General features: G+C 40.6%; 1 protein-coding gene across 7 annotated transcripts in view; it reads left to right on the top strand.

Moving 5' to 3' along the window:
* Positions 1 to 26,049, top strand: part of ZBTB38 (zinc finger and BTB domain containing 38) — a 39,385-nt gene extending 13,336 nt beyond the window's left edge. For 6 of the 7 annotated variants that reach the window (XM_077348799.1, XM_077348798.1, XM_077348802.1 and 3 more), the window contains one exon: positions 14,158 to 26,049. In XM_077348799.1, the coding sequence (XP_077204914.1) occupies positions 14,158 to 17,775 (3,618 nt within the window). In that variant the 3' untranslated portion in view covers positions 17,776 to 26,049. Of the gene's footprint in view, positions 1 to 9,114; positions 9,237 to 14,157 lie in introns of those variants that run through there. The other variant, XM_077348804.1, reaches the window with a different exon arrangement.
* Positions 26,050 to 26,554: the final 505 nt, after the last annotated feature.

Below are 26,554 nucleotides of genomic sequence, written 5' to 3'. Positions count from 1 at the left end.
AATGTCCATTAAACTTCACAATCATAAAATAGAAGAACAGTCTCATTTTGATGCAATTTTATGAGGTTCATGATCAATGAACGCTGAAGGAAAACACACCAAAGGATATGATTGCCTTGCTGCTTTGAGTCTCAATGAGAAAGTCAAAGTAGGCATGAACTAAAACTAAGGATTCATCTTTTACAGCATTTTGTCACCAACAGAAGGTCATATCCTGAGAAAAGTTCCTAATATTTCTCCCCTGTTGTGTAGTGAGATGGGTTAATGCTTATACCTATTGTTCTCATTAACAGCTTGGTGGCATTTTAGTTTATAACTCAAAGGTACAATCTAAGCCTCTGAGGGTAGATGCTATGGTTTACCACAGAATCTAGGAAAAATGAAACTACAATGGCAACAGAAGGTCAATGCTCTAGGAATGCTTTTTCTATGGTATTCCACAGAACTGATTGACTGTCACTTGTAAAGACAACAAAGGCAAGAGGATAATTGGGGATTGAAAGAGGAACAGGTCTGCTGTTGGCTGGTGTCCCCTTTAACTCTGGGGAAAAAGCTAAAGAGAATGTTGAGAGATGTTTAGGTTGAGTGGAGCATGAGTGGATAGCAGTCAGCTGGTGGCTGTGGAAAGTGACTCAAGTCAAAGCTGATTTATCGTGACCTCCTAGGGTTTTCAAGGCAAGATAAGGTCACAGGTGGTTTGACATTACTTGCTTCTGTGTAGTGAGCCTAGTATTCTTTGGTGTTCTCATCCAAATACAAATCAGGGCTGACCCTGCTTAATTTTGAAATTTGATGAGATCGGGCTTTAATTTTAAAATTTGAATATTGGTAAGTCATGTTACAGGAATTAGAGGTGTTGGAGGAGCTGACCTTTGACCCGTATGTAACATTACAGAATATATCACATGATGTCAGATGCAAACTGCAATGGGGAAACAACCTGGGGAAAGGGGTGTGCCTGCTACCCTGACCCTGCCCCATGAAGGAGGAAGAGAGAAAGGAAGAGCCAGCTTTCTCACCCAGTGGTTGGTCACCACCTCCCTCGATTGACATGCAGCTTGGGTGGGCAAGGTGCCACTTCCTCACCTTGCATGGGGCTTGGGTAGGCTAAGCACTGCCTCCTTCACATCACACAGGCTTGGTGCTGCCTCTCTCACTACACAGCGCTCTGGTGGACTAGACACATGCCTTCTACCACTGGACTGGTCTGGCATGGGCCAACTGTAGTTTATTCTGGTGATCCTAATAGCCCATCTACCTCTGCATTATGTGATAGCGTATCATGGCTGAGCTTCCTCTCTTCCTTTGTGTAAGGTCTACCATCCCTAGGTATCACATCCAAATCACCAGGAATTTTTGAGCCAGAGTTGACAGCCCAAATTAGTGGGGTTGTCTAAAACTTGTAACAGCAAAAGGCTTATAGCATATATGACAGTATATAACAAGAATCTTGGGTGTGCTTACAAACCCATCATTGTCTTTGGATAACTATCAAAGGATTCCCAGATTATTGTTTACCAACTGAGGGTAGATTCAAATGGGTAGCCGTGTTGGTCTGAAGCAGCACAGCAAAACAAAATCAGAGTCCAGTGGCACCTTTAAGACTAACAAAGATTTATTCAAGACGTGAGCTTTCGAGTGCAAGCACTCTTCCTCAGACTATGAACTGACCATCATGATAGTAGGAATATATAAGGAACAGTGCTCGCACTCGAAAGCTCATGCTCATGCGTTGAATAAATCCTTGTTGGTCAAAGATGCCAATCAACTTTGATTTTGTTTTGTTCAACTGAGGGTAGTTTGCTAGCTGCATTGCCTCCTTCAAAAGCTAATCTGGCTTAATTTAACTACTGTAATGTACTCTGTATGAGGCTGCTTTTGAAAACAGTTCAGAACACTTTGGCACCATATCAAGGTAGGGTTACATCATCTACAGCAGTGGTCCCCAACCTTTTTATCACAGAGGACCACTCAACGCCGGGGACCACTCACCGGGGACCACTCAACGCCTTTTACTGAGGCCCGGTGGGAGGGGGGTAGTTTACTCCTCTACTCTCAACCACTGCCCTAGCGCTCTCTGATCGCTATGGTAACGTTTAAACATCCCTTCAAAATACGATACAGACACGCCACAATGAAGTGTGTTGTAAAGGGCTGGGGGGGAGGGAAGGCGTCCTTCGGGGCCCACCTCCAATTAGTCAAAGGACCACATGTGGTCCACGGCCCACAGGTTGGGGATCGCTAATCTACAGGATTTTCATCTCTTTCTGGACTCAATCCTGGCTTCATTACAGGATAATCGAGGGACAAACTCCACACATATCAACCAACTGAGATTTGTGATGAGCTCAGAAGTCCTCACCCTAGAGAGCTGGTGGGCATCTTCATGGGGGGCTTTTTCAGCTACTGCCCCATGGTCTTGGAACCCTCCCCCAGAAACTGAGAATGGCTACTTTCCTAAATGCCTTGCGGATTGGTATGAAGACCTACTTTTCCTTGGAGTTGTCAATAAGAATGATGTGGCAGGGAGACTTGAACTATTGTACTTTAGCCTGATTTTTATTGTATGTTACCTGTAATTTTTATTGTATTGAATTGTAAACTGCCTCAAGGACCTTTTCAGTTGACAGGCAGTTTGTAAATTAACTAACTGAATATAAAGATAATACCGAAAGTAACAGCGGCAATTTTGCTTAGGCTGGAAATTAGTAAGCAACAGAACTCAGATGCTTCAGAACTTCATGCAGGTCTTTCAGAAAAAGGACCTGTGCCTTTTCTGTCTGTGCTGTAGACAGAGAGATGCAAAACAGTACTATGTAACGACACAAAGTACAGTTTTCGGTAGCTGTCTTTTTAGAACGGTCATATGCCACCTTTCAAGGTACCAGCTTGAGGTGATTAATAAGAAGAAACAACATAATATATACATTAAAATAGCAAGCTAATAAAATTATTTTTAAATCATCAAAACAAACTCAGCTTAATCAACTAGGAAAAAAACTTCGTGCTGCCAATTCCATTGCCCCTAAACTCAAGTAAAAAAAAATACCCTTTCCAGCATTTACCTCTGTTCTGAGCCATGCAGTAACCCACACCCCTTACATATTACATTCTCAGTAGAGATTCTGTCTCCTGGAAAAGAATAAAAACAAAATACATCCCTATAGCATTCACATGTATTCCCAAATTCATCAATGCTCCTTCAAGTGATTGCCTTCTCACAATTGTTTGCACTCAACTAGGTGGATTCCATTAGATGTTAGGATTAATCTGTTTTATTATGTGGGGTCCATTTCACATTGGACAATGGCACATAGAACAGGATGTGAAATATCCACGTGTGGTTCCTGAGCCACAGAATGTTAATGAGTTAGATATAAAAGAGTGAACTTTACTGTGGGAAGGATGCTCAAGGCAAGTTTGGAGGAAGGATATACTTAGGACAGTCTGGGGTTCATTGGCCTTGCTTTTCTGCTGCTTAAGAATGCATGGAAGGAACATGCTGTATTACTGCTCGTTTAAGTAAGAGGTGGACACTCTATAAGCAAGGGTAGTTTGGTGGAAAACAAATCAATATACTTTGTTTGTACTTAAGATGAAACCATGGTTAAAAGTAACTGTGGTTGATAGATCAGTATCAGATTGTAGCTTTAGAACCTGGAATCAGGGACACTAAGTGTAATTGGTGTAGTTGCACAGGTTCAGATAATCCATTAGCAATAATTAGTTTAATTAAACCATGGTTCTATGTTACATGTGATGCCAAGCAATTTTTTTTACATTGTGCTTCAGGATATAATTTTAAAAATATGCTCATGTCTTAGGAAATAGCTCATAAAATTGATCATGAAATACTAAATATAATGTTGTAGGAATGTGCTCAAATTTCAGGGCAAAAGTCAGTGCTGAATTCAGAGCTCCATTGAAATCAATGGATTCAGAAATGTGCATTTCTGCTTGTGCCTGAACTGTTTCTGTACATGTTTCTGTTCATCTCTAATGAAGTCTTTGTTTAGCTGAAGTGTTTAATGTAGAAAAGGAAAGAACATCGTTGAGGCGATTAAGATCTGGTCCCCTCCCAGAGCAAGTCAGGTCATTGGACTACCCCTTGTTATGTCTCCCCTGAGGCACTGCTATGAAATCTATAGGGTGGGGGAGGGTTTTATTTATTGCTGATAAGGGTGGGATTTTATTGGGCTTTACTGTTTTAAGAGGATTTATTGGGGCCTATTTGGTTCCCCGCCACATGCCACTGTGTGGGAGTGGCAGGATATAAATAAAACTATAAATAAATAAAAATAGTATGATGCAGGCAAATATGTCAAATCTGCCCCCCTCCCCGAGCCTTTTTTGTATTATTGTGGATGTATTTTAAATGACGAAAGCAGGAAAGTTGTTCAAGTTGCAATTAAATATTGGAGCATGAGATAGTACTGATAGTAATAGCAGCAATTCAGATATATGTTCGTTAAGGTTCATCACAAAGTGCTCGATCTTTTGAAGACTTTCTCAATATTATTGAAATTAAGTTGGCTGCATTCGTTTCCACTGGCCTGGCATAGTATGCAATTTTTCTTTGTACTTGGCTCCATCTTGTGGTCACACATGCCAAGAAAGAGACTGAAGATGTACTGGCTAATAGGAAAATTACATTTATGAGTTTCACTGAATACAGTCAACTTTAGGGGGCATTTCCCACGGCTTAAAAATAGCACAATGGTTGCCGATTGAAAACGCTACTAATTTGCCATAACGCACGACGTCGTCAACAATCTGCAACAATCCTGAAACCGATCAGCAATAAGCGCTTCGTTGTGGCGCTTTCAGGGGAATCCAGAAAACTGGATTCACCCTCCGGATAGCGATACACTCCTGCAACCAATCTGCAACAGTAGCGCTAAAGACCTGTGCGTTACCATTGTAGCTGGTTCTTCAAAGTCCCTCCCCCTGGATCTCTCCTCCAAACTTCCGGCGAAGCGATCGCCATTTTTTTTTCTCGGAGCGAGCGGGGATAAACGCACCGGCGAGCCTCTTTCTGTTTAGAGGCTTCCCTGGCTTCAGTCCTTCACCTTTAGTCACTAAGCACAAACCACTTAAAAGCCCGTTTGCTGAAATAAAGTCCCTTTATTTTTTACACATAAATTCAGCCGAAAATCGAGCCCGTGAGAAGGGGGGGGGGAATTTTTTTTTATCACTCGAGGCAGCGTGCCAACGATCATACAATCAAACGATAGATCACATTAGGCAGCTGGATGGGTCTCTCCAGTGCAAGGAATCTACGTAGATTCGTTGCTATGGGTCTGTTTTTTTTTTTAAAAAAGCTTTCTTAAAGGGAAAGGGGCTGTTTGGGAGCATGCTAACGGCTGCCCATTGGCTGCTTGACGGCCAGGGGCGGGACAAGCTTGGCAATAGCGCTTCCTTTCTAGCGATTTCTGCCGAGACCGGAAGCCTGTGGGAAACGCTAAAAAACGCAACTGATTCCACTACAAAGCCAGGTGTGCAAAACGACGAATTCCACTATTTTAAATGGCGATTTTTCATTCCGCAAACAATTTGCAACAAAGATCGCCGTGGGAAATGGCCCTAGATCTCAGTAATAGATCTCAAAATATGCTTAAAATTTTTAACAAATGATAACATTTTGTAAAAGGATAAACTTTCCCACTACATCAAATAATGTTCCTAGGTGTGACTTGCTAGGGGCCACAGCGACAATTCTAAGGATACTTTCCTGGCAGTAGGCCCCATTGAATAATAAGGAGCTTACTTCTGAGTTTAGGAATGCTGTCAACCTATCCTCAAATTATTCATCTTATAGAAAATAGGGCACAAATTCACAGACAACATCCATAACAGCAAAGGTGAACTTCAGAGTTCCAACACTGTTTAATGAAAATTTTCCAACCAAATATTATTCTCCTGGATGTTGAAACTTCCAAACTTAGAGGATATAGCTCTACAAGAGAGAAAGGGTGTGGATACACTTAAAAATAGAAAGAAATGCATTATGCCAGGGTCACAAGAACTATGGCCACTGACATCTTTGTAAATTCTGTCTGAGTCTTGTGGATAGAAAAAAAAAAACCCAAGTGATTAGTGGACTTGATAAAATGCATAGTTATAGTTCCTGTTGGTCAGTATTTTGCAACGTAACAGGATCGGCTGAGGCTGTATAGATCAATTAGACTGTGAAGCAGTCCATAGTGGACTACTATTTTGCAGCTTAATATCAGTTTTCCTGGTTAGGTCCAATAGCTGCAAGTAGAATAATTTCCCAGGAAGATGAGATTTTGGGAAATGATCTGTTTGGTAAATAGGGTTGCCAGTTCTGGGTTGAGAAATACTTGGACACTTTGGGAATGGAGCCTGGGGAAAGTGGGATTTAAGGAGGGGAGGGGCCTCAGCAGCGTATAGTGCCCATCTTCTAAAGCTACCATTTTCTCCAGAAGACCTGATCTATGTAGCATGGAGATCAGGTGTAATTCCAGGAATCCCCATCTATCACCTGGGGGTTAGCAACCCTGCTTATAAAGAAGGGTAGTTTGTTAATTAGCTCCTAACAATCCTAGCCAATGGAACTACAACTCTAAACCGATTACAGCACAAATGTTATACTTAGGATGGAAAGGTAGGCAATTGTAAACCATTAATGGTGTAATCTGTAAAAGGAGTAGTAGTAATCTGAATAAAATAGCATGTTAATAAGGAGGATTTAAAATTAGATAAAATGGATAAACAGGGGCTTTCCAATTTGGTGACAGCAAAGGGCTTTGTATAGGAATCCAGCAACAGCTGTTGAAATCGCAGGGTCTTCTAGAAGGTGGCGCACCTGAGCTTCATCAGTGCAGCCCGATTTTCTGCTCAACCATGGCATGAGATAGTGTACCCAGGCAACTGCATGAATGGGACAGTAGAGCAGTAAATGTACTGCTGTTGCAGATTTATTAGTCTGGAAAGAGCAAGAGCACTCAGTATTGGGAACATTTTTATACCTTCCTCTCAACAAGGCCATCAGGAGAGAATTTAGGTGTGCTAATGAGCGTTTACGCACTGGAGGTTTCATGCTGGGCTGCAGGGTGGAGTTTTAGTCATGGCAGGTTCCCCCACCTCTTCCTGCACCCACATGGGGGAGCATTTGGCCCGGTGCACCTCATCCGCCCCTGATTTGTGTTCTTGCATGGAAGCTGGGGCAGTGAAGTTCCCAGTGCATAAACGGTCAATATGAAGCAATGTCTAAGATGTGGTTTAATCAGCGTGGAGAAATATGAAGGCAGGGACCTGTATGTAGGTTGAATACCATAAACCAGCAGCAAGCAGGATTTTCAGGCATCCTTTGGAGTAAAAAGAGGGCTACAAAAAAAAACAGTTCTTCTTAATGCACCAGTTTAGGAGTGGAATAAATTTTCTTTTTGTTGTTGTTAGGTGCGAAGTCGTGTCCGACCCATCTTGACCCCATGGACAATGATCCTCCAGGCCTTCCTGTCCTCTACCATTCCTCGAAGTCCATTTAAGTTTGCACCAACTGCTTCAGTGACTCCATCCAGCCACCTCATTCTCTGTCGTCCCCTTCTTCTTTTGCCCTCAGTCACTTCCACCATTAGGCCCTTCTCTAGGGAATCCTTCCTTCTCATGAGGTGGCCAAAGTATTTGAGTTTAATCTTCAGGATCTGGCCTTCTAAGGAGCAGTCAGGGCTGATCTCTAGGACTGACCAGTTTGTTCGCCTTGCAGTCCAAGGGACTCGCAAGAGTCTTCTCCAGCACCAGAGTTCAAAAGCCTCAATTCTTTGACGCTCGGCCTTCCTTATGGTCCAACTTTCACAGTCATGCATTGCAACTGGGAAGACCATGGCCTTGACTAGATACACTTTAGTTGGCAGGGTGATGTCTCTGCTTTTTAGGATGCCATCTAGATTTGCCATAGCTTTCCTCCCCAGGAACAAGCGTCTTTTAATTTCTTTGCTGTAGTCCCCATCTGCTGAAAATTTTCTGCTCCACTGATTGTCTTGGACTTCTTCCTAGTCTGGTGAAGGAGATTTATGGGAAGCCCATTGCCATTGGCAATTCCTACAAGTAATAGATATTAACCAAATTTTACTACAAGTAGATCGAATAACAGAGAGCATATTCTTAGCAATAGAAAACCATTAAATAACTTGACATTTTAGCATCCTCTGTTATTTTCTTTTTACTTTATTTTTTTCTTGAGTTGTACCTGTTCATTTCCTGAATTAAGAAAACCCTAGTAAACTAACCATAACTGTAGACACCTGAGTTTTGGGGAGGGATACTTCCTGTTCAGTATCGCTTACTGCTTTTTGGTGCACCTTTGTTGACTTTGCATCTTCTTACAAAATGGCCATGAAATGCTGGCACAGGTGCGCAGTGAAAATCCCAATGTGCAATAAATCACTTTTTTGCTAATCAGCTCTCAGTGACTACATGGCATTTAAAGAAGTAGAAAAAAGGTGTCTATGTATAGATCTATCTAAATAGAGATGGTATAATAAACAGATATTTCTACTTTGAAAAACAGTTCTTTATTGGTAGAGGATTGCTTACGTTATTTGCCAGGGGAAGGGGAATAGCAGATGGTACAGAACACAATGTGAGAGCAAAGTCTGATAATTCCAATTACTCCCAGGCAAGCAATGTTACAAAGTGATTTTCTGAGCAAATCAAGTGGATTCATATACCTACCTAACACATCATCTATCTCTAAGTATGTAGCAATAGTGAACTAAAAAAGAATTTGTAAGCTTCCCTGTTTCCTTACTTATTATGAGTGATCTATTCGTTGGAATGCAGAAATAATAACCCTTGGTATATATAAGAGCAGCCATCAGTCTGCTGCAAACAATGGCCACTTTGTTGCCCAGCCAGCAGTGGGTGGCTGAGAATTAATTTAGTAAATATTTGTAAGGCTGGACATCAAGAGGCAAAGACGACAGCATGTACTTCTGGACTCAAGAACAGATATCAATAGCCATAGTTGTGAAACCTCCTTTGGACGTCAGATGGTTGTATTTCTAATTCCACATCACATGAGTCTGATGTAATTGCAGGCCTTGCCTCTGAGAAGAACAGTCCCTAATACAGCCTTATCTATGGGACTGTGGCTTTACATTGCAGTCCGCTTTACACTGGAGATGTTTCTACTACAACAGGCTCCAAAATGATATAGGTTTCTACATATGGGGCCCAAAAGAGAGAGCTTTGTTAAATAGTCCAAATTTCAGGTCAGTATCCTTCTTGTGAACTAACATTTTCTATTTCTCTTTTTGTGCAAATTCAGGTGAAATATGGGCCCAAATTTTAAACTTGCTTTCTGAAGGTTGCTATGCTGATCCAGAAACCACCTCTGGCAGAATCTGTAGTAATTTTATATGTGTATATATGACACCAGTGTGCTCCTGAATCTATCGCCTAGGAAAAAGTAATACAAATTAAAAGTTAACACATATTGTGGGAACCATAACACTGTAATAAGATGGTTGTAATGCTGTAAGGTTTGGACATTTTCAACAGCTGAGTCATAGTAATTAATTTTTAAAGACGTTTATAGATTGTACTTCACTAATGTTCCCAAAATATATACCGGGGGGGGGGGCGAGTTACTGCCAAGTTGTACATAAAGTCTCACAAACAATATTGGGAATTTTTGCAATGATTTTAGTTTGAAAAACATTTAACGTAACATCATGCTAATCCTTAACACGCCCGTGGCGCGGGCGCCATGGACTAAATAAAGTGCTAAGCGCTTTGGGGGAGGAGTTAGGGCAGGCTTTGTCCGTGATGAGGAAGGGGCCTGATTGGCCCCTTCCTCTGGACAGACCATTGGCTGGGCCAATCAGCAGGCGCGATGCCCGGCCGATTCCCGCCCTTCCAACAAGGAAGCAACTGCAAGCCATGCAGAGTGCGGCTCGTAGTTGCTTCCTTGCTGGCGTCCTGACGTGTCGGGAGGCGCAAAGCGCCTCCGACGCGTCAGGCTGCCAGCCAAGGCAGCCCCCGGCAGTCCACTCTGTGTATGCTTGTAGCCCATTCCCACTTTGTGAATTCCGTCTGTTAATTACACTTTAGGTAAAGGACTTTAATCATTTGAGTGAACTAGCTCATGAACTAACGTTTATGACAAATTTTGGCCCGTTTGTAGTGAAGTTTGTGGCAGGTCAGCCAACACAAACTTTCTACAAACTTTTCAAGTGTTTCTAACAGTTCATGGCAGTTCATGAATCAATACATTTTCAGACAGACAGTCTCTGTTCAATCTGAATGTTTACTAGGGATGTGCATTTAGGGGGAAAATTGTACTTCTCAGATTTAAGTTTTCCTGTTTCAGTATAACTTGAATCAACCGAATCACTGATTTAGCATATGGATTCAAGCTTGGCTGATTTAGGGCTTCAAAGTGGTGTGTGGATCATTTAGAGACTCCACCAAGCAGCTGAGCCTCAGGATCAGCTGTTTGATGGGGCCTTTCATCATCAGTAGAATCACAAATCAACAGAATCAGGTTTCTCTTATTCAGCTGCTTTACACTTATGGGATGTCTGATTTATAGTCTGCCCTATCTTTGGGAACTCAGGGCAGATTACATTTTGTGAGTCTATACAATCTCTGTATAAAATTAAAATTAATTCACATTAAATATTAAAACATTTATTTTAAAATCTTCAAAATAATAAATTAACAACAGATATTAACATTGACTGTAGTGTTATCTCTATGGGGTAGGGAGGGTGGACATTTAGTCTAAAGTATAGCATTTCAGGTTGGTGGGGGCAGGTAGGGAAGTCAGCAGAATTAGATGTTACTTCTGGCCTCAGCTGTAGACCCGGCAGAATAGCTCTGACTTGCAAGCCCTGCAGAACTGTTGAAGCTCCTGCAAAGATGTGGAAGAGCTTTCCACCAGGCCAGGGCCGAGAAGGCCCCGACTCTGGTTGAGGCTAGATTGATCTCTGTAGGGCTGTGGACCCTTTAGCAGATTTTTCTCATTTTAGCACAACATCCTATGAGGGACATACTGGGACAGGCACTCCTGCAGATATGATGGTCCTAAACCATTTGGCTCGGATAAGTCCAAAAAGCACTGGTTTGCATATTTTTGGGTTTATCCGAGCCAAATCTCCCACTCCTAATACTTACAAAACTTAAAAACAACAGGGGGAGTGGAATATGGAGGGCAGGTAGAGGAGGGTCAGCCTCTGTGAATTTGGTGTCTCTAGCTTGCACAGGATCTTTTCTGTGCCCTCTTGAACCTTTGCTGTCAAAATTAATGTCTGTCAATGACAGTCAGTTCACCAGAAAGCACTTTCTTGGGGGTAGCTTCTTTGGGAGACCATAACTCAGAGTTCATGAGCCCAATCCTCACCAAACATGGAGGGGAAGTAGAGGAGAGTCAGCCAGAGATATCCTGTGAGTTTGGTATGTTTAGCACATTGTGAGTTGTATGTTCTACTGCATCATAAACCAAACCAGTTTGTTTGACGTCTGCAAACCAGTACAAAATGAACCGTTCATGTTTTCTGGATTCAGCCAGTATAAAATGCAAAGATGTAGCGATTGCTGTGCACACCTTCCATTAGAGGGAGCTGCTAATTCATTGATTTCCTTTTTGTTTGTAGTTGCTGGTTTTCTCATTCACTGTCAGAATGTTCTGTCTTGTTTCTTCATATGCTGCATTAAATATATATTTACAAAGCAATCCTTTCCTAAACTAGAGAGTTAAAAAACTATTCAAACTCTGCAAATGTATAACAGCAGGTTACAACTTGGACATAATTTTTAAAATCTACAAATCAGACATCATAAAGCATCCAATAAAAATACAGTTAGATGGCGTTCTCACCCAGTTGAAAAGAACAACTAGAAGCAACTTGTTATTGAAGCTACCCGTATCTCTTGTGAGTTGCTTACTGTACAGAGCTGAAAGGTGGGCTGCATAAATAAGTTCAGCCCTAGAGAATGGTATATACACAGTGTGATCTTAAACAGAGTCCTAGATGGACCATAGGCCTGTGATGGCAGGAGATGCCTAAAATGGTCTACTAAGCCTAGCTGCTTCTGCAGCTCTGGCTCTCACTTCTGAAGCAGCTAGGGTTGGACCTACAGCTAAGCTTGCTGACCTCCAGGTAGGGGCTGGAGATCTCCCTGAATTATAGAGACCCTTTGAGAAAATAGCCACTTTGGTGGGCTCTATGGTATTATACCCAGGGCTGAGTTGGGAAATCCCTGGAGATTTTTTTTTTTGGGGGGGAGCCTGAGGAGGGGGTTTGGGGAGGGGAGGAACTTCAATGTGGTATACTGCCACAAAGTCCATCTTCTAGAGTAGCCATTTCCCCTGGTGACTTAGTCTCTGTTGCCTGGGGATCATTTGTAATAGTGTGAGATCTCCAGCTGCTACCTACAGGTTGACAACAATTATATCCCGCTGAGGTCTCTCTTCAAACTCCATCCTCTGGAGGTGTCAGTGCCAAATCTTCAGGAATTTTCCACTCTGGAGTTGGCAGACCCACCTATAGTAACCCATTGTTGGGGAACAGTTGCTGCAGCACTGGAATATTCCTTGTGCTTTGTGTTGTGCAGAAATGTTTCTTGGAAAACTATAAAAAGTTAGATTTAGCATAACTCTCACCTGCAGGATCAGGATTCCTGTACAATAACCAGGATAACCAACTCTTGGCTGGGAAATTCCTGGAGATTTGGTGGCACAGCATGGGGATGGTAGAGTTTAGGGAAGGAAGGGGACTCAGAATGCTGCCATAGAGTCCACCCTCTAAAGCTGCTATTTTTTTCCAGGGTAACTGATCGCTGTAGCTGGGAGAACAATTGGCATTCTGGGAGAACTCAAGGCTCCACTTGGTTGGCAACCATATTAAGTCCAGGGTGTATCATAATCTAAACTGTTAATCAGGAAGCATGATCAAAGCAAGCCATGGCTAGGCAAGCAGACAACTCTTTAGCAGCTCATCAAAGGGAACCTTGTCCTTACTGAGTGGAGGACAAGACATTTAAACAAGGAAGCAGGCAGACAGGAACATGGCCAAGATGTAATCATAGAGCAAATATACTTGTCAGAGGGTGACACAGACTAGAATAAGGAAAAGAAATTTATAGGAAGCAGGGTAAAGGTCACTGATGAGTTGCTCACGGGTGTTGTTAGAAAGATGGGGAAAGAAATGTGTCAAGGACAATATTTTTTCAAAAAGGTAATGTTATGGACACACAAGAAAAAATTGACCTCAGACCTGGAATGACCTGAATTTGAGCCCAGGGCCAAGTATTGATCCTGATGGCAATTCAGCCAAATGAATGAACTCTGTAGCAGTTATGGGTTTTTGTTTGTTTGTTTCTGACTTTTGTGCCCCTTGTAGATGTAATAAAGTATTAAGAAAGGATTGGCTAACTGGGCAATTTTGGGAGGCACACTCTAGCATATACTGTTCTTTCATTTTATTTTTATTTTCTAGTAATGGCTGAGTTGTCCTTTATGAGGCTGCCTGCTTGTTGCCTAAATAAACATAATTCCTATTGTAGGAAGGAACTGCTTCCTGAATGAAGCCTTTATTCTGCAGTCATTGCTTACAAAGCTAAGAAATTAATAACATTTTAGCATTTAAGTATTGTTTTCAAACTTTCCAGGCATCATATATCACTTCTGAAAGGTAAATGAGTGATGTTATCCTCAAATTGCAAATGGGGTAGAGTTCATGCTTGTTAGAGACTACTTAGTGAATACATGGCTGAGATGGAAATCCAAACAATCTTCCTGTCACCCATTATTCTATCCTACAGCACATTAACATATTCAAATCAAATCAAATCTTTAATTATGGGCATTGACCAGCAATAAGAAAGAACACTAACATATTCAATTTTTTTTAATTAACAATGTAATCTGTCATCCACAATTCGTTTATATCTGTGGTTTTAGCAAAGGCTGAACTAAAGCATCACTCCAATGGGGCAGGAATAGCTTCTGATATGTTGGTATTAAATATATATTCTATTTGTGCTCTAGCTTGTGATAATGCCAATCTATGGTAAGGTCAACATTTCTAAACAGAGGTTTTGAGGTGTCACTGGACAGAACAGAACAATCCTATTTTGCTCCTGTTAATTGTCTTATCTCTCTTGTCTGTTGTTGTTTTTTTTGTACAGATGACCATCATGTCTCACTTAAAGGATCTCAAAGATGACTTCCACAGTGATACTGTCCTCTCCATCTTAAATGAACAGCGCATTCGAGGTGTTTTGTGTGATGTCACTATAATTGTAGAAGACACCAAATTCAAAGCCCATAGCAATGTCCTGGCTGCTTCAAGCCTTTATTTCAAAAACATATTTTGGAGCCGCACTATCTGTATTTCTGGACATGTATTAGAACTAGATGACCTAAAGGCTGAAGTATTCACAGAAATCCTTAATTATATCTACAGTTCCACAGTGGTCATTAAAAGGCAAGAGGCTGTTTTAGACCTTGCAGCTGCAGGGAAAAAACTAGGAATATCATTTCTGGAGGACCTTACAGAAAAGAATGTGCCACATTCTCCTTATCTATATTCATTTTGCAATGCAGAAAAAGGTGAAGTGAAAGAAGAGAAAAGACAGGAAGAATCTGCTATCGCAAATGGACCAAGAATCACAAATGCATATTCAATTTTTGAATCTGAGAGTAGTAATAATTTGTTTTCTCCTCTTGACCTGAGAGCAAGTTTTAAAAAAATTCCTGAGACAACTAAAGCATCCCAAGTTAGTCTGGAGAGGAATGGAGCTTGCAAAGACATAGAACCAGCTATTACCTTAGCAGAACATTCCTACGCCGTTACTGCAAGTTGTGATGCTTTTCAACGAAATTCCTTTTATCACCGTGAGAACAGCCCTCTTTGTAAACTAACTGAGAATAGTTCTGAAGCGGTCCAGCCAGCACCTCTGACTGAATCAGCCGCTCAAGTGTTTAGTACACCAAAGACTGCTTTTAATTCCCAGGACACTGATGTGCCTCCAGTAAAGGTACCAACCCACAAGGGAACCAATGCAGACGGTCCTCATAAAGCAGTTACAGATCAGACAATTTCTTTTCAAAAAAACCCTACAAATACTGGCAATTCTCTCCCTCCCAAAGATGATGAAAATAAATCTAATCCTGTTTCAGAGTCAACAGTCACTGCTATTCCATGCATTTATAATGGTAACTGTTGCACAGAATCATTTAATGATGGAACCCAGTTCAGCACTCATCTACAGCTTCACACGCAGCCTCAAGAACCTTTAGTCTGCAAATACTGTAGTAAGCAGTTTGAAAGTAATACTGGACTAGAAGCACATGAACAAGTGTGCAGCGGATTGAGCAATGTATGTGTTCAAAGTGAAAATGATCAACATTATTTGGACAATTTTGCTGCTACTAGTGCAAAGACTGGGGCCTCGTATATAAGTTCAGAGCCTGCAGTGGCTGAAAATAATCTCACTGATCATCCTGTCCCAAATTGCACATTGCCAGAAACAGACCACTTTGTTAACATGGTTGATGGACAGATACTTTATACCTGCAGTGTTTGCAAACGTACCTATGTTACCTTGTCCAGCCTCCGAAGGCATTCAAATGTTCATTCATGGAGAAGAACGTATCCATGCCATTACTGTAACAAGGTATTTGCGTTAGCAGAATATCGTACCAGGCATGAAATCTGGCACACGGGAGAAAGACGGTATCAGTGTATCTTCTGCCTTGAGACCTTTATGACATATTATATACTCAAAAACCACCAAAAATCTTTCCATGCAATTGACCATCGATTGGGAGTAAACAAGAAAACTGCAAATGGAGGCTTGAAACCAAGTGTGTATCCTTACAAACTTTATAGACTTTTGCCTATGAAATGCAGAAGACCGACATATAAAAGCTATGAAAATTCATCGTATGAAAGTATCCAAGTTGACGAAGCTACTTCTAGTACTTGCATAATTCAGAATACTATCAGTTCTGAATTACCATCACTGAATTTTTCAAACAATATTCTACCAAACACATCTGTTTCCTTGGATGCAGCTCCATGTAATGATGCAGCCGCAGCAGTAGCAGCAGCTGTGAACCCTTCACACATTTCTTCCCAGGAAGCTAGTGCATCACAATCAGAACTTAAAAATGATACATACTGCCCTGAACAGCCAGTGGCCTCTACTGAACTCGGCTCTGGTCCTCAGGAATACAAGTCTTCTATTATAGCATTTAGTAGTAGCAATGGCAGTGAAAATTCAGCCTCTGTTATTAATTACAGTAATTCAGTGTCCTCTGTGATAATGCACAGTAGTAGAGTGTCATCCGTAATAATGCACAGCAACGCTATCAATGCAATAGGAAACAGTAATATAGGGGGAACTTCAGATACTACACCCAGCCAGGCAGCAGGTAATGACCATGTACAAGGGTCAGAGGACAACAAAAGAGCAAAAAGCAATAGGGAAAAGAAGAAAGTGCCACAGTATGACAGAGCAGAGACGTCAGAGCAGTTAACATGCACGGCGAGTGCAGTGAAGTCCGCTAACACAACTACAGATATTTTTGAACCTTTGAGTAAGACTGAAACCTACATCGCGAAACCTGCTTTACCAGGAACATCTGCTGATAGCAACGTTGCCCCTCTTTGTCAAATAACTGTCAAAATTGGGAATGAAGCCATTGTGAAAAGACATATTTTGGGATCCAAACTGTTTTACAAAAAAGGCAGAAGATCTAAACATGAATCTAAAGAAGAGCATACAGTTCAGATTACAGAACGAGAAAAGAGAGAGAGAAGTGTGTCTCGAGTCTGTAGGTCAGATTACATTGAGCTCAGTGAAATGTGTGATGATGTAAGTGACCATGACTCGAATGATAAGCCCTGGAGACCATATTACAATTACAAACCCAAAAAGAAGTCTAAACAATTAAGAAAAATTAGAAAGGCAAAGTGGAAGGAAAAGTGCAGAAGCAAGAATTCCTACAGAAGAAATGAAAAGGCAGGAGTCATCAATTATGCACTTAGGAACATTCCTGGAGAAAAGAACCTCAGTCAGGATGATGATAATAAAATGCCAAGTCTTCACTGTGAACTCTGTGAAAGACAGCACTCTTCTGCTGAAGACGCCTCGGAGCATTTGCACAGGGACACAATTCCTTCTGAATCTTATAATTGTGACTTATGCCAAAAACAGTACCAGAGTCCATCTGCTCTAAGGATGCATATGCGGAGTCATGTGAGAGAGAAACTCTATCCTTGCAAAACCTGTGGGAAGAGCTTTTCTGTATCTGGAAACCTAGAGAAGCATGAACGCACCCACTTGGGTGTCAAAGATTTCGTCTGTCAGTATTGCCACAAGGCATTCACTCTGAATGAAACTCTCAAAATACATGAGCGAATTCATACTGGAGAAAAGCGCCACCACTGTCAATTCTGTTCACAGAGTTTCTTATATCTTTCTACCAAAAGGAATCATGAACAAAGGCATAAACGTGAGAAAAGTGGGAGAGGATATGCATGTTTTCAGTGCCCCAAAGTTTGCAAGACAGCAGCTGCTCTTGGAATGCACCAGAAAAAGCATATCTTCAAAAATCCCAAGCAAGAGGATAAAAAAGATGATTTGCTTCATGAAAGCACTAAATCTTTTGTAAATCAACATTTCATTGACTCAGATGGACAGCAAACAGCAAAATGTTTGATCACTCAACATTTCATTGACCCAACTAAGCCTGAAGCAAGTAACATTCAGAACACCACATCAGATGTTGGACTTTGAGAAAGAAAGGATATATCAGAGAAATTAAAGGATGAACAACCAGAAATACAAGTAAATAATGCAAAAAAAGGTCTAGATACATGAAAGTTCTATAGAGGTTTGCATATAAATATATTTAATATATTGTATGAAAAATGTGCCATAAAGAAGCAAAAATTGGAATGGTAAGATTTCTGATATGAAGGACTAATAGAGGGTGTGCTTCATCCCACAGAAGAATGTCTACATTTAGACAGGGGAAAACAGTAATCTACCTAATGAAATATGTTCATTGGAGACTAAAATTAACCATTGAACTAGGTTAAGACCATTCAGAAAAAAACAAAGGTAAAACTTATAGGTTGATCAATTTATACGAGAAATAGAAAAGAACTCACTATTTCTAATCAGAATTTAATGTTAATTTGTTTCTTAAATTCAGTGCTACAGTTTGCAAGTTTAATTTAGCCATAGTTCAGTATATACAGCATTTGGTAAAGATTCTAATTTTTGTCATCTGAAAAAAATAGCTCTAGCAATTCTAAACACAGCCTTTTGAGGACTGATGAATATAATAAATCTTTATGTTGTTAAGAGCATAGTACAGTGTATTATGGGCTCATTATATGTTAGTGCTATTAAATAGGTAGTTTGATCAAGAAAGGAGGTATGATTCTCATTTGCCCAAATCTGCATTTGGGATGAGATACAGGATTAGATGGAACCCTTTCCTCCCTTCTGGCCATTTGCCATGCACCGCAGCAGACAGGCCATTACTGTCCATGGAAAGCCCATGTGTGCCTCTGTAATTAACATATAATCATCCTTCTCTTTCCCAGGGTCCTGATCCACATTATTTAGATTTTGAGCAAGAGTGATTTGCATGCTAAAGGCCAGGGAAGGAGAAGGAGTAATGGCATGCACATATGGACTTTGAATTTAAATGGAGTACATGGACCTCCAATTTAAATTCATGGTTAGCATACTGGAACATATGTGCTCCTATGTGTGAAAGGTCAAGGGTAAGACAAGTGTGTGTCAACACCTTTTCAGATATGTAGCTATGCTCAAATTGGCTGAGAGATGGATCTTCCCCTGAGATTTAATCTGATGCTAAGAGGCTTAAATTCAAGTACTGAATTGACTTGGTGTTTTCGTCCAATTGTCACTGGGTTTTACATGGCTACAGTTTCGTTTCCTCTTAGGCCAATTTGATTTCAGTTAAATTTGAGCCCTGAAAGTGTTGATGGTGTATTGTGAGACAAACCTACCTAAATAGGAAATATATGAGATACTGGTATTCTGTCCCCAAGACAAATGTCACATCAGAGTTTTCAATGCTGTTTTTTCATTTCAATTATTTATTTCTTTTGGTACCTTCTTATTTATATATAATGTTTACCTTGGTAAAAGTTTGATATAGTGTAAAAAAAAGTCCAATTTTTTTCCAACAGATGGTTTAAGACTTCATAGAATCTATGGAAATTTTTAAAATTGCACATTCAAAAATATTTTGATGTTTAGAACATTTTTATAAATTTTCTTCATTTAGGTGCCCTTACAGAATTACAGCCTAGTATTGACAGAATTAGGCAGATTTCCCCTGCTATAGCTAAAGCTGCTGTTTCCTGTATCTCAACAGGAAGACCCAGACCAAACTTCTAGCTTCCACTGAACTAATGCAAAAAAGTAGATAGAAATCTTGGTTTCTAGATGCCTTTATAATTACAGGTCCCTATGGGACTGAAACTCTGGATATCCTGCCATGAGAGATATATCTGTATGTCTATATATGGTAGTGATGGCTGTTTTTGTCCAGTATCCCACTCTTGGTTTTGGAGCATTGGGTTGCATAGCTCCTCCTTCTCCTGATGATAGGTGACCACAGAACTAATTATGTACATTAGGAAGCAGTTTATGGAAGCTTTTTCAGCAAGTAATTGACATTTTCTAATGAAGAACATCTCTGGACTTCAGCTGCTAGTCATATACTTTATTTGTGTTGATTATATCACATATTCAATGAGGAGAAGGAGGGTCAGCTGTTTAAAACAAATAGCCTGTTTTGTGAATGTTTGTTATTTATGGCTGCATATTCACCAAGATGTCTATGGCTACAAATAAAGTTTGTATAGAAATTGCCCCCCCAAAGGGGGGGGAGAACCAATATGTTAAGAAATGCATTCTATAACAGAAAAGTTTATCATTGTTTTGTATTGGGGGGGGGATTTTGTTGATGCAATCATGAGACTGTTTTGTAAGGCTACGAAAAGGGAGATATTTACGTATGAAAGTGTTGGAAGGTCTGTAGCCCCCAATTTATAACTTGGAAATGCTCTAACTAATATTCATAATACTGCACCTGACACATTTTCATAAGTATACTTCATCATTTAAAATAAATGGCTTGCATCCTATAAGCAGTGAATGGAATTGTATTTATGGAAGGCATCTTTGCCACTTCTCCCTTCCCATCAGAATAGCTTGCAGCATCAAGACTGGAATTAAAATGGAATTGGCAGAACTCTCCCTACACTTGTAGGAACATAGCATGGGTTGGAGGGAGGAGCCTCATTCCATTACCGGGCTGCTAAAGAAAGTATTGGCAAAGATTTCATTCTGCTCACAGATCCTAGGATCCTAATAAATACAAGACTAGATCCAGACCAGCCCTTCTCTTCACACACTGCTTCCTTTCTCTCAGATTAGTCTATGAATGGAAGGGCATCTTTGCATCCAACCCTTAAAACACAACTTTTACCTGGCAATTGTTTTGAAAGAAAATAGTGCAAATTGAATAGCCCACCACTGATATCAGTATTGAAAGAACTTTTCTCTCCCATGTGAACATTTTTGTTTCATCCATAGCTGCTTTGGACCCTTGCAGTTAAATATATACATAGTCTTAGTTTTAGTGAAATCTCAAATGACATGGTCAAAAATGACATGTATGTTAAATGATTCTAGACCAAAGCAAATAATGTGTAATATTTATACATAGCTATAATTTTACAGATATTTTCTATAATTGTGTAATTAATATGAGAAATATCTTGTGTTATGTTTGAGGGCTTTGTATATTTTGATAAATTACAATACCTTTGTAATTCTGTATGTTCTCTACAGTTTATAGAAAAGCAGGCTTACGGTAGCAGCGTCATATTTGTTGCTAAACACTGGGATTTACTATGTCTATGTAATGCATAAAATATTACTTGTCAAAGTAGAATTAAAACGAGTATAAATGATGGTACATATTGTTAAGGTCAGTAGATTGCTACATAATGGCATCTGTATTTTGGTTTATCAACTATTAATATCTGGTGTTCAGAACTGTGAAAACAATCCTATTTTTTAAATTTTTGTTCATTAAAATAATTGGTCTCTGTTTTTTGGGGGAAATTTGAAAGATATTATTTTAGCTTTGTTTGCACAATCTGCTCTCCTGAAACTGCTCACTAAACAAAAGGTAATTATTTCATTCTGAAATGAGTGATTTGAAAAATGAAGATAGTTTCAGAGGGTAGCCATGTGGTTTACAGTAAAACAATTAGATTCATGTCCACTAACATCCTAGAGACCAACAAGATTTTGAAGATAGATTCAAGTGGGTAGCTATGATGGCCTGAAGTAGCACAATAAAATGGAACCCAAGGTGTGAGCTTTCGTGTGCATGTACACTCCCTCAGAGAGTGGAACAGGGATCATAAGGAGAAAGTAAATCAGAAGCAAATTAGTAAACGGCATCATGATGTCAAAAATATGCAGTGGTCCCCAACCCCCAGTCTGGAGACCGGTAACGGTCTGTGGATTAGTCAGTACCGGGCCATGGCTCCTCCTCATCCTCCTTCCTGACTGCTGCCTCAGGGGCTGCCCTGCCACTCTGCTGCCGGATCACCTTTGGTACTATCCAGCAGCTGCCATGGCTGGCCCCCCCCCCTTGGCATGGCACTGCACAGCTGCTGCTCGCAGCACCCCCCAGCAGGTGGTGGGAAGTCAGGGGTGCCGCCGGAAAACAAGAGAAGGGCTCAGGTGGCGGTGACATCCCTCGGCAAAAGACTACACCCGCCCCCGACCTCAGTAAAATTGTCAAGCGTTGACCGGTCCCCAGTGATAAAAAGGTTGGGGACCACTGTTGTAGATGATATTGTTAGGTCCAGTGACTGTGTTATTGGAGTGTATGTGGCAGCAAAGTTGGCATCTGGGTTTGTTGCAAGTTCTGGTACCAGTGTCCATGTTCAAATTAGATGTTGCATTGTTTTGGGTAAGGAGTTGTTTGAGTTTGGGAGGTTGTCTGTGTGCAAGAAAAGGTTTGCCCCTCAGAACTTGGGAAAGAGAACTATCATTTTCCAGTAGAGGCTGTAAGTCACTGATGATGCACTGAACTGTTTTGAGTTGAGAGCTATATGTAACCACTAGTGGTATTCTGTTGTTGTCTCTTTGGGACCTGTCTTCCAACAGGCTTTCTCTAGGTATCCTTCTGGCTTTGTCAATCTTGTTTCTTGACCTCATTGGGTGGGTACTTTAGTTCCAAGAAGGTTTGTTGTATATCCTTCAGGTGAGAATCCCTGTCTGTGGGATTGGAACAAATGCAGTTGTAATGTACAGCCTGGCTGTGTATAATTGACTGTTTGGTATGTTTAGGTAACTAGAGGCATGTAAAAACAAACAATGAATGCCTAGAGACCACCTTATACTGAAAACCTACTGACTGACAAACATACCTGCATGTCTGAGGAAGTATGCATTCACACAAAAGCTCACACCTTAAGATTTTCAAGAGATTTTCTTTGTCAGATATGAAAAAAGAAAGTGACAAATCACCGGCCTAATGATTTAACTATCTTTGATTTAACTAATGCAAGAATCCGAGCATAATAGTGTGCCACTACAATAGCTTTCTTTTTTTCTGGATAACTGATCATCAAAGAATGATGAATAATCATAGGGAAAATTTTGACTTAGTCATTTAGGTACTTATCCAGGGAATACAGATTTTACTTCTGTGGAACTGGGGGCCTAGTCTGGATGCTAGGACACAGATTGACAAGGCAACATGGGAGGAACTGTATTTCAGGAAGCAGGCAGGAACAGCTGCTACTAAGTGGTAGAGCATCTGCCTAGCATGTAGACCACCAGGATCTCCAGCTTAAAAAAAAAGGATTGGGTAGGAAGTGGTATGAAAGACCTCTGCTTCAGAGCCTGGAGAAACACTGCCAGTCTGAGTAGGCAATAATAACCTTGATGGACCAATGGTCTGATACAGTATAAAGCAGTTCCATGTGTTCAAGAATGTTGAATGAGGTCTAGATAAAAACAGATGACCAAATTGTAGGCAGTTCGATACTCATTGCTCATATCTAGAGGTTTCTATCTTTCCCAGTTCCCATTTTTTTCTCCAAAAAAAAGCTCACAGATGGATATATATTCCTTCACTCGTCCACTGTATCCTCACAACAACCCTGTGAGGAAGGTTATGCAGAAACAGAAGGTCACTCTTTCTGCAAGGAGGTTCAAGGCATGGTTGCTACCCATCCTCCCAAAGGTCAGGTTGAGAGAAGAAACTAGAGAGCATATGTCAATCTTTCTCATATTGTAGGGAATTGTAGTCCACGGACATCTGGAGGGCCGCTGTTGACTACCCCTGCACTAGAGATATGTGACTGGCGTTAGAGTCATTATGTATTATTTGGCCCCCAAAAGCAACCATGGGGGAAGGGTAATATGAATAAGAGCTGTGGTGGTTGTAAAAGGGAGTCCCAGTTTCCTGGTCAAAAATGATCTCTATTGTCTGCATTAAGCTCTGGTCAGAGAAAAAAAGTACCATGTTCTATTCTTTTATTGTGTTCTTCTAAGCTATAAACGTCTCCTCCCTAGCAAACACATCCACCTTGATTTTTAAAGGTGGAGACAAACTTCAATATGACCCCCCCCCCCCCCCCGTCCACACTGTATTTCAATTGGATGTTAGCTATTGTCTGGTTGGCCACTGTGTGAGTCAGGATCCTGGACCAGATGGACCACTGATCTGATTCAGCACAGCTCTCCTTAGGTACTTGTGAGCACTCACAAAATCTTGTTCTCAGATGCATTACACTTCTGAATTTCTAATAAATCAACTTTCAATAGATTAATATAAATTAAAGGTATATGCATGATTAATTACATGACAACCTCTGCATGGGGACAATGACATAAACAGAAATCGTACACTGGGTACAAAGAGTGCGTGTTACTTTGATTTCTTCTGTTCCCACTAGACTAGAAACTTCAAGACATCTGACATTCTGAAGAACAGGACAGCTATTGCAGAGGAGGAGCAGTACATGGTGTCATGGCATGCCAGCTGTTTCTGATCTTTTGACAGTTGGTAGAACAAAGGATGTGTGATTAAAAAAAAACCTTTTGTTCTACAGAATTAGTGGCAGTTTTACTAGTGTGATTAGATCCTTTTGTGCTGAAGTCTCATGATATATATGGATGACACAGCCTACTGAATGAAACTGTATTTAAAACACCAATGATGGCCTGTTTTGCTTGGCAGCCCAGGAACAAATATTCCTGGAGAACTCACAGGTTGGTCAGAGGACACAATGTGAAGATCCAGGACTAGCTACAGAAGCCTGATGCTTACAATTACACACACACACACACACACACACACACATACACACACACATTCAAGTTAAACCATTTCCAGTCCCATTTATTTCATGCCTAATTCTCATTACCTTCAATGGGACAAGGGCTGTGATTCCTGACCCCTTTATTATGGAGGTAAGAATTTACTTCTAGCTAATAGCATAATAATAATATCTGCTGTTAAGTACTTGACTAGTTAATCATGCCTTAAGTTGAAAGCCCCTGCCATGGATCTCAGAAAAAATAGTTCATTGCAGCATCACAGCAGATTATTGCTGCATATTAAAGCAGAAGATGTTAAAGGGATGTAAACAATTTATTCATCAGACAACCATGGAGTATTCTAAGATTGTAGTATGTTTCTTGGGAATAAACCCCATAGGAATTACATCTAATCCCATCAAGTTAGCTCTAAACAAGCATACATAGAATTGGGCTGCATGTTCCCTAGGCTATATATTACATTCGTTTTACTCATTTTCCTTGCTATAAATAATGAGATTGCATGTGAATATGAGTGATAATTTTATAAGTATTGTCTCTTCTTTCTCTCATCTTTAATCACCAGACATACCTGCATGCATTATAGATGAGGTTCAGTTTATTCATCCAAGTAATATTTCACTCCTACATACTAGTGATAACCTGTAGCCACTGGGCTATAGCCAGGGTAGGGCCAGAGGGTGGGCTGCCCCACCTAAGAATCTTTAGAAAAAAATCAGGCTTTTAAATTTGTCACACAGCAGCTTCCAAAAATGAGGTTTTGTTTTTAAATGAGTAACACTTCTCTTTTTAAAAACCTGCTATAGCTGGTTTTCCCAAAAAGTGGTGATACTATACCCACCTGACCCATCCAGCTCTGACCTCCAAAGATTTTTCTAGGGTGAATTTATACATTAAGCATATCAGGCTTAAATTATTCCAAGGCTTAAAGTTGTCAGCATTGCAAGATTTTAACAGGATTGCACTTCCCCGTAACTGCTATTTACCAAGTTGTCTTCTGTGCAGTTTTACGTTGGGCCTGTGCATTCACAAGCCAACCTTGGAAAGAAATGTCTAGCTTCTGGTTACCCTCAGTGATGTTACCCTACCCAGATTGTTGTGTGCCATGAGGGAGACATACCATTTCCCCCTCTTGAGCTGCTGGAACTCTGATAACATATGGGGAGCTCACAGTGAGGCAGAAGGGACAGAATACATGCCCTCACAGAAGACAATTCAACGAGTAACAGATAAATGTAAGAGTAACCCTGTTTTTGTTTTTGGGTCTTCCATGCAGTCTCACATTGGGAATCTAGCCAGCTTCTCATCAATGAAGTTGGGATGAGATGTTTAGTCAGTGAAAGTAAGACAGCTTTTCTCACAGCTGATTCCCGGTTTTACACCTATGTAATGATATAACTGGACAACTATGTTGCCACCCTGCAGATGTTCAAGAAGGAAAAACCACAAAAGAAGGTGACTGAAGAAGCCTGAGCCTTGGTGGAATGGGTTCCACCATGTAAAGCCAACTGGCAACACCAACATGCTAGTAACAGAGATTTAAAGGTCTGAACAATCCAACACAAGGCAGTCTGAGAAAAGGCAGCAGAGCCCTAGTGAGGGCCTGAGTGACAAGCAAATAAAGCCAATTCCTTATGAAAACATTGTACGTTTTGCAAATAATACAATAAAGACTTCTACATACAAAGTGTGGACTGCTTTTTCACTTGGGGAAGATTGGTTCATTAAAAAAACTCAGGTAATGTAATCACATTGGCCAGGTAGCTTTAGAGACCACCTTAGCGAAAATTGGTGGCTGGGCCTCAGTAGCACCCTCTCAGGAAAAAGGGGAGGAATCACAACTGAGTGCAGCTAGTTTTCCAACCCTCCTTACCAATGTAATGGCTAAAGAAATCTTTGTGAGAGTAACAGGATTGGACCAGTGCCCAGAGGTTCAAAGTGTGGTAGCATTAATCTAGATAACACCAAAGAAAAACTCCACTGTGAAACAAAATACATTCTTGAACAGGTAGAGATTACACAGATCATTAAGTAACTACCTAGAAAAATAGTAAGAAAAAATGGCACTGCAATGCACAAAATCACGGAAGGCAGAAATATAAGCCAAGTGTACCTTTACGGTGGAAGGGAGAAGTCTTCCATTTTTCAGATATAA

The sequence above is a fragment of the Paroedura picta genome, chromosome 8 (assembly GCF_049243985.1).
Source record: "Paroedura picta isolate Pp20150507F chromosome 8, Ppicta_v3.0, whole genome shotgun sequence".
Taxonomy (NCBI): Eukaryota; Metazoa; Chordata; class Lepidosauria; order Squamata; family Gekkonidae; genus Paroedura; species Paroedura picta.
This window is presented reverse-complemented; position numbering and strand designations above follow the sequence as displayed.